We start from the raw sequence: 13,888 nt of genomic DNA on the forward strand, positions 1-13,888 counted from the left end.
CGGCAGGCGAGGCTCCCGAACAAGAGGCCTTTCATCGCGACTTTCTAAACCTTGTACCTTCCTGCTTAAAACAGGGCTTTGCTTGGCCTCACAGAATACCTTCTTAGACAAAGTTGGGGAATTCATGTCAGAGTGATTGTTTAAAGCACCGTTTTCCTGCAAAGCCATTCGGGCCGCCAATAGAGAAGACGCTTTGTGCCTTCTTATGTCGCTCATAGCTTCTTTGGCGATCTGTCTCTCGAGAAGAATGCTTTTCATTTCTTTGTTGTGTTGTTTCTCGAAGCGTTCCATTTCCTTCTGGAGCAAATTGCCTTCATTTGCATTGAGACGCTTTGCTTTTTCGCTTCTTTTCGACATAACCAGTTGCCTTCGACTCATTTTGTCTTTGCACGGAAAAATTACTTAGAAGGACCTGAAAGTAGCTTTCACACAAACATAAACAACCGGTAGCCGGCGACAGATGAACAGCTTTACGTAGTACAAGTGTACAAAAAGCGATTACATAGTATCCTAACACCACCATATGTTAATATGAAAACCTTTATGAAATTTCACAGGTTGCCGTGAAGTGTTTTAAAATTTTGTCGGTCAGTGCAATCGAAAAGAACTGCACTCGGCGTTACGGTAGGTTATATCTTTCCTCCTGAGTTTAGGATTCGATGTCATGTATGATTACCAAACTGGACCTACAGGTATACACAATAAAGTACTTGCGCTATATTTCATTGTTCTTTACGATGCTTTATCTTGTTTTTGGCTATAAATTCGCATGTATCAAGAAAACTAATTTCATTATTTCTTTGTTGTATATATTCAGAGCTGCCGCTTTAATTATAGTTTCTGTGATAAAATGCAGGGAATAATTAACAACGCTACTGACTGGCCAACGGGTTGGAACCTCTCATTAATTATCTGATTACAAAAACTGAAACAACTTATTAAACTATTAAACTTTCAAAGACATCCATCATAGTTAGACCCCAATTAGGGGACCAATCGTCTGTCATACAACTGAGCTTTTGTCACATAATACGTAACGGAGTGAGACTTAGATCTAATGAAGTCGTTGAAACTAAAGTTTATTCCAGCCACCTTGCTCGCTTGTTTAGCGGCGGCCAAGATTTTACAAGTTTTCTTTTGTTTACTTTAGATTTTGAGTTAACTGGAATATATGCATGAAAGCGTAAAAAGCAATAACGGTCCTTTTTGTTAACAAACAGTTCGATGCCATTGCTTGAAAAGCAAACAGAAAGCGTGGCAAAACATAGATAATAAACGAGCAAAACCTACTTCAGGCAACTATGATCGCACTGTGAAGACGTTTTTTTTTGTCAACGAAGAATTATAATTGCTGCAAATGCTCAATCGTTGACAATACATTTTTCCATGGCAATTTGTTTTTTGTTGCTTTCAAAAATTGTTCGAAAATGATGCGTTCCTTAAAAGAAATGACAGCTTTTATTTAAACCAATTGAACACTCATCTGTAGCGGTAAGTATTTTTTTAATCGTCCAGGGAGGGCCTTACTTTAAGATACCTAAATAAGGGTGAACAGTTTTCAATGATCGAAGGTCAAGGACACTAGGAGCTTGAGTCAAAGAACTAATAATGGTCAAGGGCAAATATCCTTACATATGTTTAAAGCGAAATGAAGGATGTTGTATTGACTGTCCCACTTGTATTTTCACATCTTGAAAGTGTGAGTATATCGTTTGGGGGATATCCTCAGATATGCCCCATTAATTTTCGGGCGCGCTCTGGTTGTGTTCGGCGGGTGGAACGGATGGATATATTAAGGCGATGCGTTTAGTTCAATCATAACCGAGAAAAAAATTTCCTTTGCATGGCCTGTTTACTTCATGTCAAGTGCTGAAAATTACCTAACCTCCTTCTTTTTTTCCTTTTTTGGGTCTCCCGGGCAACTTCCGGCGCTCTCGTGGTCAGCGGTTACCTGCCGCGTTCTTATGCGTGCGCCGTTGCACGTGCTAGTAGTTTCACTGAGTTGCGTAGCTTCACTGAGTTTAGTGCTCGAGGCGTTGTGGCTTACTTCAAATAATTATTTTTTTTTTTCCACTGGGAGAAAAATTTCATAATAGAATATAACTACATGTGTTCAGTATGTTTTTCCATGGAGAGCCTTGTTAAGGCCGAATGGCTTCCGGTCCTTATGGTCGAATGGCTTCGAATTTGCTGGTTCGTAAGTATCTACAGTTATAAAGTTCGTCAAAAGGCTTTGAAGCTGTCTCTTTGCCCTTTTGGAGTGTAACCCCTGGGGACACTGCTCGTGTGGTACCACCCGCGTGATTGGCCGACCGGCTAGGCCTGGATACGCCCACAGAACGGTGGCTGTCTCTTGGTTTAAAGTTCTTTAACAAGTCTGGATCACAGGGAAGCGAGGAACTTCGGGTCCTCTTAAGAGGAGTTTTAAGCTTGGCATTATAATTTGAATCGTTTTCCCTTCTTGTTTTGGTTTCAATGGCATGGTCAAACGAACGATTGGTTTCATTGGTTTGTTGGTGTTGCAATGAAGCACAGCTTTCTTTAGGGCTCTTGGAATCTTTAACAAAGCTATCTTGGTCAGATGTATCGCCTTTATCAGACTCGGTAGTAATGTCATGGTCTTTCCCAGCAGTGGTTTCTTTTGAAGCAACAATGTGACCTTTGCGATCAAACTGTGGACTTAATTTTATTCTAACTGAAGACAAGGGATCACTTCGAGACGACGAAATCGGGAGCTCGCTAACTGACAATCTGTAGTCACTTTTGCGATTCCCTGCATCTTGTGTGTATTGCAAATTAACTCCACGTAAAGATTGTTTTGGAGAACCAGAAATGTTAGATATCAGAGACGCTTCGTTCGGGGAACCTGGTTTTATAAAAGCCTCTTTTGGCAGGGATGAAGCCATTGTTGTCCTCGTATGGGACGCATGGATCGGAAGTGCTCGGCTTTCTTTCGGGCTTCCCGGTAGAAATGTCGGAGGATGCGGTAAAGAGTATCGCCGACTTCTAGCCTGACCACGATTCGGAACTTCAAGATGATCGGAACGAATGAAGTGAATACCTGGTAGTGACGCCTTGTTATTGTGCTTCATTCTTTCATCCGTGCTAAGCACTCTGCTCTCGGGCTTACTTCCTTCTTGGTGCTCGTCAGGGACAGATCTCCCTCGTTCTGTTTCACTTTCCTTTCTCGCACCGCGATGCAAATTACCAAACTCTGAACCTGGCCGGGCTTGCATCTTTTCCTGCGTCAAGTTTCTCATGGAATGGCGTACCTTTTCCTGCATGCTTTGAATCTCGGCCAAGCGGCTAGCACACTCCTTGTCAAACTTCTGAAAAGTTTGCCTGAGCCTGTTGCTATCACGCGATACAAGATCACGAACCCGTTTGTTAAACTCAATCTTAGAAATGGTCCTTCGGTTCTGTGCCATGATGTATTCGAAAAAACTCTCATGCGTCCAACTCGATTAATTCGATTTTAACGCACCCTGTTCTTTCGAATAAAGGACTTTAACTCGTCTAATTCGTATCTCTGTCGTTAGTGATCTGTATACAGGCGTTCAGTTTTATCACGTAGGCCAGTTGATATATTGGCGCTTAGAAATGTGCATTAAAGTAAATAAACTGACACAAATGTCACTGATTTCAATATATTTTGTCAGCAATGACCATAGATGTGCGGATTTACGTAATAAGCCAAACAAACATTGTTCTCCTAACTAAACAAACTAGTGTGTGATCTCATGGGACTAATAAAGACTTCTCTTCCTGTTGGTACCTGATAAGTCAGAACTGATAAGTATGAGTGATCGATTTTTTTCCCGCCAAGGTTCAATCAAGCGCGTACTACCAGAACGTAAAAAACTGCACTAACGCTCTCATCGAATTTGAAAATGCTCAAATCTTTACTAATTAGACAAGAGTCAGTTTCGATCGTTTAACATGCGTTAAGATGTATTCTTAGCCCCAGTTAGTGGATCACGTACGAGCTGATAACTAAATTAGCGAGACTTGCAGCAATATCTCTTCCTGCTTTCATCTCCTCACGGATGCCAACTGATAATCCAGCACGCACGATTAAGAAAGTAATAATCAAGGACATTTCATCTTGATTTCGAGAATACTTTGTATTTTTTTTTTTGTTTACCGCGTGGTGGAAAAACTTATGACTTAAAGTTTTTTTTTTTTTGTTGTTTGGTGCTATTGCTTTCCTGCATTACTATATTGTCAGTTTGAACTTGTTGCTTTCTTTGTTTTGCGTCACTGTTTAATATACAAGTTTTTTCACCCATGCACAAAAGTTTCATCATCGAATGCTGGCTCTAAGATTAACGTATTATAGATTCATCTGTTTGAAACAAAAAAAATTCTTTAAGGTTCTATTTATAGATTGATACCTGAAAACGCTTTTCACAGCTCAGATAAGTGTAGCTTACTATACTCGTTACTATGGTTACATATTACTGTAACAAAGCGACCTCCACAAGTAACACGCGTATGACTGAAGTAATTATGTGCGACTGTTTTCGGATCCACAGTTAATTAGAATGTCATAATCTTGCCTACGGGCGAGCAAACAGCACTAGTCAATAAGTTTGAACAAGAACTTTGAACAAATTGAGCGCGAGTCAATACAATGCAAATTAAAAAGAAAGGGCCTACCATTGTTTAACTAATAAATGACATATGGTTTTGTCTTGCAAAAGCCAGAGTGTGCAAAAGCCATCTGAACTCAAATCCTGCGCAAAATTATAATAAAAGTATAACTTTTTTCCCTAGCAGTTTGCTATTTTCGGTCCTTACAAATAATTTGCTTCCATAAGTATTTTTATACAATCTTCCTTTTTTCATAGATAGGATGTTAGTTTGATTGACTGCTTACTTCTCATTATTGATTCTCATACGTTTTTAAATATGTTTGTTTAGAGAATTTGTCGGAACATCAAGATCATCACGTACGCCTAGTCGCATTTGATGATTTTCTTTTCTCGCCGTAAACAGTTTTCTGTAGTTTCTCATGCAGGCAAAGCTCAAAATGTTAACACATACTTTCACGGTCCTTTCTTACTCTAATGCCATCATTGGTTATGAGTCCTTTCGGTCGCACTTTGAGTCACACAATAAGATCGTTAGTCTAGGCAACTGCCAGAGTCACTGAGACGATTTTGAAATTATGAACCCGATTACTCCATTAAATTTAATTCCACTCAATGTTTTCAGTACCATATTTACTAAATGAAATCATTGAATAATGCAAAATCAATGAAAGCATTGCACGCCTCTTTTATGCAAGCGAAAATACCAAAAAGCACTCTAATCCTAGGCTAATCCTATTTAAGGTAGTAAATGCGTGAAAAAACTAAAACGTTGGGGTAAAAGCCTTTTCTTCCAACACTATTGTACTAATAAGAAAACTAGGTAAAGCTTGGGTTATTATTAGCATAAATCATGAAATTTCAAAGAAAGATAATGACCCATTAGCCGTTGAATTGAATGCGGCAACAATAGATTGGATTCAGCCATTTGATTGAAACAAAGCACATTGAGTTTGAAGGAGGTAGAAGCCGTAAAAATGTGTGAAGTGTCAGCTAAACGTTCAGAACAGTCCCGACTGGCAGATATAACAATTACAGACGGCCAAAGGTTTTGCATGTTTTTTGACAAGATGGAATCGGAGATACGTCGTACAAGCAACAGGAATCTGGTCAAGAGAAGCGAGTTTCCCAACGACATGCCAAGCATTGCCATGTCGTATGTCCGACAGAATAACGACCTGAGGAAAACGCTAATGCGTTTTGAGAAAGAAAAGCGAAAACAAATGAAAAGTATTGATGGCGATATTTTGGAGTTACAAAAGTTTATGCAAGAGCTCCAATGCGTTACCGCAATCTCTGCGGAAGATATATTGCCCTCTGAGCAGAAAAAACCTGTCGACCGCCGACTTGATGCAGCCAGAGACAAGTCAAAGAAATTACAAAATGAAAAGGCTACCTCGCTCAGCACTGAAGACCTGCCTTCGACCGTGCCAAGTGTTTGTATTCCGGGCCAAAAAGTCGGAAACGATCAAGCAAATAATAAGGAGCTAGACATCGGCAATTCAAATCAACAAAGAAATGTCTGGAGACTCTCAGACCGTAGACGAAGCTCTAGTGTCGGAGAGATGTGTTCTGGTTCACTGCAACGTCTAAGAGCAGTAGCTGGTTATCAGCAGTCGCTGGGACACCGAAGGAGGTCTTTAGATGGAGTAAGGCAACCACTAGTAACCCGGAGGAGGTCTTTAGATGCAGGAAGACAGCTACTGTTGCAGCGGAGGAGGTCTTTGGATGCAGGAAAAGGAACAGGCATAAAAATGTCGTCCGAGCACAACATTGAAAACAGAATTGAACCATTTGTCAGCGAGAACAATGGTGGAAATGCATTCCATATTAACGAGCTTCCAAAGTTACCAGTTAACAAAATTGGTGTTACTTCTGATAACTTTGAATATGTCAAATTTAACGCCTTGCAGAGAGCCGCTTCTTTGCGCTCGGTGCTTAGGCCTCCATCGACAGTAATGGAGGAATCAATCGTGGAAGCTTCTTCACAAGAAACAGAAAATTTGACAGGCCCAGATAAAACTTTTACCAAAACGAATTCGTCGTCTTCAAATGCACCAGAAACAACCGGCAGAAAGGATGGCGGTGGATTACTAACACGCAAGAGTACTGGTAAATTACTTATGAGGCGTTCATCTCTGGAACCAAGACAACTCAATGACTCAAACATAACGGACGAAAGGATGGTGCTTACAAGAAACAGCTATCCATTCTGTGGCAAAGACACTGAGCGCAAACTACACTGGCAAGAAACACCAGGCTACAAGGAAACCACATCTAGCCGCCTACGGAAACAGAATTCCAGAGATTCAGCGATTGGTTTGACATCAAAAGAAAAGAGCAAAAGTTTCTGTAAGATCAACTCTGGCGCAATAAGCACATCTCTTAAGGCAACCGATACCTCAATGAAATTTCGTGACAAAATCAGTCCGGAGATTCCTAAGACGGCTGCGAAAAACTTTCCAATATTTTCAAAATCATTAGTTGCATTAATTTCACCTAAGTTGAATAGAAAAAATGGTAAAGACAGCGGCTCTGCAGGCTCACAACAAAGGGCGAAGATGATGGAAAAATCGTTTTCCATAAGCTACTTCTAAACTTGACCTTAAATTAAAAAAGCCTTCTAATCTTGTTTTAAATAGTAGAAACCGGCTTTTGTTAGTTTAATTTGACTGGGAGGAGACTGTGTGTCTACCCTCCCAATCTTTTGTTGCCCAACAACAAGGCCAGTAAATTAGGGCTAATTGTTTGCATACACATTTGAAGCTTATTCAACACAAATCAAGATCTTAATTGCTCCTATTGTGCAGTTAAACTGATAATCAATATCTATTTTAAAGACTGCCGTCGGGGGTAAGTAATTAACGGCAAGTTATATTCAAAATAAGTGCACAGCCAGACGTAAAAGAGTGAAATAATTACAATTGTCCAGCATATTCTGTCAAAATTTTAATACTCTCCCGACACTTTAAAAAAGAGAATTAAAAATAATTTTGACAAGATTAACGTTTCACTTTTCAATTGATTAACGTTTGGCACAACGAAAGACAAATTACGAGTTATAAGGCAAGTCTTGTTTACAAAGTCTCAATTCCGATCTTCTTTAATGCTCTTTTTAGAATTTGTTTGGATACGCATTTCGGAACAAAACTGACCCCTTACCTAAGTTTGTTTCTCCTCATTTTGACTATCAAAATCGAGGAAAAGGTTTGTAAGTTACAAGTTTACGATATTTGGGACAGCGATGGAACATCTTATTCTGTTCTGTTTTTTGTTATGAAAAGTTTAGTGCGTAGTGTGTTCTTATTGGTCGAATAAATTATCCGTTTCCATGACTTCCATTAATGGAGACCTCGTGAGAGTTTGCCTGTCCTATACATGTTCCTATGTGATCTGAAGGTATTTTTCCCATATTTAAATAATTGTTCATCCCAAATTTGCCGTGAGTCCACAATCCATGTATCAAAAAACGTTTTGCCTTAACTGAATCGCAGAACAACGATCAACTATGCTCGATCTACTCTACATGTTTATGAATTGGATAAAACTTAAACTGCAAGTATGATCAGATGCGGACTTTGGCCTCTGCGCTCGTGCGTTAGCTCTTGCGGTTTGAGCATATCAGAGAGCGATGATAATGAGTAACAGCAGCTCAATGCAATGTCCAGATGACAAAGCGTTTTGAATTAGGATCGTTTAAGCTTCTTCGAAATAATAACAAAGGAACAACAATTAAATTCTCTAACTTTAACATGTTCTAAATTTGCTACCATGTGACTTGAAGAACAAGAACAAAGGTCGTTTAGATATCTATCCTTCAACACTCTACAATAAATCATAAAGATGCATACGATTGTTTCTGACTCTTCTTTTGAGGGTAGATTTAAGCTTTTTGGTCTTTGCCAAAGAACATTCAATTTGGCTAGCTAACACGATTGAACTTCAGCTGTAGAAATATATCTTAGCAAGAGAATTATCTTGATTGTAGTGACTGTTTTCCCACAGTCAAAAGTTTATGTTAAAATTAAGCCAAAGGAAATTTATTACTCACTGCTTTGCTGCGCTACCGTCATGATTCCCTTTATCCTGTTTCCAGCTCACATTTAGTGTAAACTTTCGTATATTCGTCAGTAGTCGCCGTATTTAGAACAGTAGTAATTGTTAAAAGGGTTTTTGCAGTGCAATCCATGCCGTATTGTTCCAAGATAAGACCACTCGATATCTATATCTAAGGGTACAAAGTCCATTTAACTAGAGGATGTTCTTTTCTGTCACGAGTTCCGGCTTGTGTTGTCAACAGAATGTGTGGACGCAAAACATATCATTTAGGGGTGACGTTTCATGGAAAGGTCGTCGATTTTGCCGACAAAGCAACGAATTTCCCAATACAGCGGTATTAAATGATCCCTTCGACTGGTTTTCCACAAAAAAGACCCTTTACCAAGTTCCCTTCAAGCCCGGGAGGGGGGGGGGGGGACTCGCATATGAAAGTGACGGGGATGCTCGTCGTCTCGCTTAGGGGTGTAAATTTCGGATTTTTGTCTCACTTAGGGTGTTCCGGGCAAAACGCCCAAAACGCCAGTATTTTTAGCCATAATGTCTCGTTTGTCTCTTTTAGGGGTTTCTTTCAAAATTTCCGACGAGCATCCCCGTCCGTTTGATGGAGAGTCCCCCCCCCCCTTGGGCCCGTTAATATTAAAATACTGCAGGGTCTCAAAGTTTATTTTGCATGCATTGATTTTTTTTGAAACAAATTTAAACGCCTTGCACTAAGGGAAACTCAGAATGTCGGACGCACATCGAGGGTGTGAAATGAGTACATAATCGAAAGAAAAAAGTTAGTTTCCAAAAGAATATTTCGATGATCATACATCTTGGCGCCGGAGAAGCGAAAGATTTTGTATACCAGTGACCTGCCGTTCCTCACACAAAAATATACACTTCTGTGCCTCTCTACCATTGAAGTACACTTCGATCAGAAGTTTAAGAATGCGACGAAAAGTGATCAGAAGACCTATGGCCACCACTTCTCATTACCAGCAGGAACATGGCATTAAAATTAATTATTTCACATTCAGTCGAGCTGCTGTGCATATTTTCAATTTCATAAAGTGAGGGCTTTTAAGCCCCTATCTTAAACACGGAAGTCCATCAGCCGTACGTCATTCGTTTAGAAGCAAAAGCTTTTTTCTTCTACGCCGTTATGGTGCAATTCAATTTACAAAGGTATAAATAAATACAAATTCGAATGCATTGTCAGTATACAAACAATTTCAGAGCTGCATATGAGTTCGAAACGTAGATTGGAATTCTTATTTTCACAAAATTAGTTCTTCTAAAGTATTGAGTAATTTCTCTCGCTTCTTAATAAAGAGTTTATATGAGTCATTTTTCCCTTTATTGCAGTAATATTAGTCATGAACGACAAATGAAATTGACAGTATGAAACGCTGTTTCCGTGCACTTTCAAGAAGGCGTTATTTAATTCACTAATTACATTTTTTATTGTTTGAAATCCTTGCAACACTTTCAAGAAAATCTTGTACACGGATGGATGGCTAAACACAGTTCTCGGTGTTTCCGGGCTTTTTGGGTAAAGTACGTACGGGCTGGAATCTAGTCACAGCCCAAATATCTTTATGCCGGCTTTATTTTGGAAGATCGCGGATAGGAGTGTCTGACACTTAGCAATAGAAACAGGATACGGACTGCTCAATAAACATGACAAATAGCCAGCTCCTTTGGCAGGTGGTTTTTTGTGACATCGCTTGGGGCACAGTGTGTGGTAAATAAGATTGAAAAAGCTCTTTCATATCTCCCAGCAACGACAACAAAACACACCAGAAAGCTCCAAATTTGCATGTTAAAAAATAATAAAAATAACACTTAGACCTGTGTATAGCTTTTTTCAGGGACAAAAAAATGACATAGAGGAAATTATTTTAAGAGGGAACAAAGAAGAGGATTTTCCGTTGTTGATTTTATTGAATGAAAAGGAAATTTAAAAAGGCAAAAATAGTAATTTTATGGCTTACTGAAAACGGGCGCGCAGAGTTGGCAGAAAAGCTATCACAACTTGACAGATTCTGACGTTCTATATCGATATTTGATTTCAAGTAGCAAATGCAAAATTGTTATTGCGTTCAATTTTCACTGAACAGAAACAAGCAGGGCAAATGTCTTCGCACGATGACAAGCAGCCGGTCGAACGAATTGGATCATCAACCACCAAACGTATTTCAACTTTAAATGAGCACGAAGACCACATTCTTCGTCGCAGAATAAACGCCTATCAAAAGATGCACAACAAGGAGATCGCCGGAGTTGCAAGCAAACTCGATGAAATCAGAGAATCTATGAAGGCACTGGCGACAGATCCACTGTACGGAACACACGCTTTGAATAATGCAGAGCCTAGCGACGGTGTTCGCTCTTCCAGAACTCCTGTTACCAATGGGCAAAAGTTAAAACTTCGACGCACTCAGAGCTTTCCTGAGGTACTGGACGAATCGGACATTGTCGCCAGCGCAAACACTTCGACCTTTCCCGCCCTCAAAGGCGAACGCCATGTCTCTCGTCAAGCTGCAAAATTGGGCGAAAGAACGGCGTCGAACGATCTCAAATCGAGACCGCGGTCCATTGGCTCGTCACAGATTCACGACAGAGAAGCGAGTGACTGGCCAGAGATTGCACATAAAAAGCTCGAAAGGTCCAAAACAGCTCCAGTGGCAATGCTACAGCCACTTTTGAAAACAACGCCAGAGATGATGAGGAAGAAAATTCACATTTCGACCTCAAATCGACAAAGCAACAACGAAGCTACAGCAAGAAGGGGCCTTTCGCCTCGAGTCGTGGATGCGAGTTCTAGGATGCATTCGCTGCAAACGCAAGGTGATTCAGGAAATATACATCTTATTAGGCCAAATACTACCCCTGATTCACACTTAGTGACGAATTTTAAACTTGCACCGCCTCGCACTTCTTCGCACGACACCAGAAAGCCGTCCAAGTTTGCTGCCAAGCGAGTCACCGCCAGAGCGGAGCCAAATGATGATACATTTGGATCCTTACGCGGCAAAAACGCCCACGTGTCTAAATCAGCCCACAAGAGTGTCGCGAACCCTACACAGAAATTCCACAATGATCTCTTTGAGGCGAACGAGTTCGATGACAAAGAACACCGTATTGAAGACTTGAAATATTGCCGATACTTGAGGTTTTCAAAAGAAAACCAAGAGAGCAATCGCATTTAGGTCGACAAAGCTAAACAACATTGTTGTTATGTCAACTGTGGAACAATTATTACAAGTTTCAACAGATAACATTCAAAAACTGACAAATGGGCTAGAAAGGGACTTCCCTTTGTTTGTTTATCACAGACTCTTCCATGTTTTTTCCTCCTTCTTTTTTTTCTTTTCTTTTGACATCTGCATATTGGAAATTGCTGAAATGAGGGCATCTCATAATTCATAACATAGCCATGTTTGTGAGCGGCATCTTTTTAAATAACAAAGTTTTCACTTGGTAAATTCGGGAAATTTTAGACGCTTATTTGCAGCTTGTAAGTTTGTGCCTCCGCTACACAAACAAATGAAAAATTTCCCTACTTTGTAGAACCTTATTTTCGTTGCTTTGCAAAAATAAAAACTCAAACTTGGCGTCGGTAGTTTTGCGCTACTTGGCCAGTATATGCTAAAACAACAAACATGGAGGGGTTTTTTTAGACAGTATGCAAAGAATATTGTTGAGAACTACATTTTAGACATGTATTAACCAAAAAAAAAAAAACAAGAAGAGCACAAACGAAATCACTTTCCGTTTGGAAACAATAAATACGACACAATGCAAGAACACTATATACATCCGCTCGCTTTGAAATATTAACATTAATTTTATAAAACTTGGATCATGTTCAGTTTCAGTTTTAAAAAGGTGACGTTGGCGACTTCAACTGATTAAAATCCGTTTATCTGATCCAAACACTGTATATCAAGATGGCACCACGTTTAAATACTTATTCCTATTTTTTTTTAGCAAATATGATAATGAGAATTTCCTAAAAAACCTGCTGGTAGGAAATTATTCCAATGCACGATAATACATATACATTTGAATAATGTTGAAACCACATCTTAAATTATCAAAATAAATTCAAATTGAAAAATCTTCGAGAATACGAAATTCGATCTGTTTATATTGCAGTCAAATTAATTTGCGTTTTTTATAATATATTTATCGCGCTTTTGCGTTTGCTAAACAATGAATTATTGATTTGTAATAACACACACACAGGTGAAAAATGTTTTGTTCCCTTGGTTTGCCTCGCGCAGTGACATGCCACTAAAGGACAGTCGCGCACAGACCAACAACAACCAGGCTTGTACTCGATGAAAATTAACAAAGGAACTAACAACAGTTCGAATTATATTCTAATATAACATTAAAATACAGAGTCGGCAACGTCACCAACAGTTAGTGCTACTTGAAAATCCAATAAAGGTGTCAGTATTAATTAAATTTCCACTCATAGTGGCCTGGCCTTGCCAAAAAAATGTACAAGAAATAAAACAAATTGCTATAAAATGGTGTGGTTGCGGACTCATAGGAAAGAAATGGCCTAAAACTTGAAAATGTCGGGCCGACGTTTTCAGGTTTTGATAGTTTTACTTGGAAAAACATTTCTTAAAAACCATTGACAAAGATTTTTTTCGCATCTTGGAGAAGGACGTTATGCCCTTCTTTTGTAGTTTAAAAGTTTTTTTGTGTTATTGGGTGAGTGCACACTCGTAATGCATTGTCTGGCATAGTTAAAACAAAAACTTAGAAGACTTCTCGTGACACATTCCCTTTAATTGGCTACAAAGTTTAAAGTCGGCCCCAGATTGTTTGTTTGACGGATATGAATTATCACCCATTCCACAGAAAGTGGGGCCAATAGCCAATTTTGGTGTCCAAGGCCTGTGGTGGCCGTAAAAGCAGCTGAAACTTGAAACTTTTAGCTCCACCTTAGGGTATACGTGAAAGGTTTATTACCCAAAGTGCAAAGTTGCTGGTATCATTTGCTATTTTTCCATAATAAGATCACAAATACCCCAAAATCCCGCTTTTCACGATGTCCGCAAGGCACCTCACTGTAGAAGGTAATCAATTAAAGCACTAGAACCACTTCTTAGTAAGATTGTAATGGTTTGAAACAACTTGGGGGTATGTAAGCTTGTTACTAACAGCAATATTTAGTTGTGTACTTTAAATGTCGGGCAACAGATACTGAAAACCTGATGTCCACAGATTTTGGT

General features: G+C 39.4%; 2 protein-coding genes across 2 annotated transcripts; one reads left to right on the forward strand and one right to left on the reverse strand.

The window, feature by feature from the left end:
- Positions 1-1,992: 1,992 nt before the first annotated feature.
- LOC144665876 (uncharacterized) lies at positions 1,993-3,552 on the reverse strand. The gene has a single exon (XM_078527157.1). It carries the CDS (start codon positions 3,426-3,428, stop codon positions 2,166-2,168), a length of 1,263 nt encoding a protein of 420 aa, XP_078383283.1. The 5' UTR covers positions 3,429-3,552; the 3' UTR covers positions 1,993-2,165.
- Positions 3,553-10,515: 6,963 nt separating this feature from the next.
- Positions 10,516-12,758, forward strand: LOC144666046 (uncharacterized). The gene has a single exon (XM_078527400.1). The coding sequence runs from the start codon at positions 10,769-10,771 to the stop codon at positions 11,843-11,845; it is 1,077 nt and encodes a 358-aa protein (XP_078383526.1). The 5' UTR covers positions 10,516-10,768; the 3' UTR covers positions 11,846-12,758.
- The last annotated feature ends 1,130 nt before the right edge of the window (positions 12,759-13,888 follow it).

Source organism: Oculina patagonica, chromosome 9 (assembly GCF_052425735.1).
Source record: "Oculina patagonica isolate OP01 chromosome 9, crgOcupat, whole genome shotgun sequence".
NCBI lineage: Eukaryota > Metazoa > Cnidaria > Anthozoa > Scleractinia > Oculinidae > Oculina > Oculina patagonica.

What these genes read in the sequence shown, in the direction of transcription:
- LOC144665876 (XM_078527157.1), bottom strand. Translation starts at nt 3,428, where the DNA reads ATGGCACAGAACCGAAGGACCATTTCTAAGATTGAGTTTAACAAACGG.
- LOC144666046 (XM_078527400.1), top strand. Translation starts at nt 10,769, where the DNA reads ATGTCTTCGCACGATGACAAGCAGCCGGTCGAACGAATTGGATCATCA.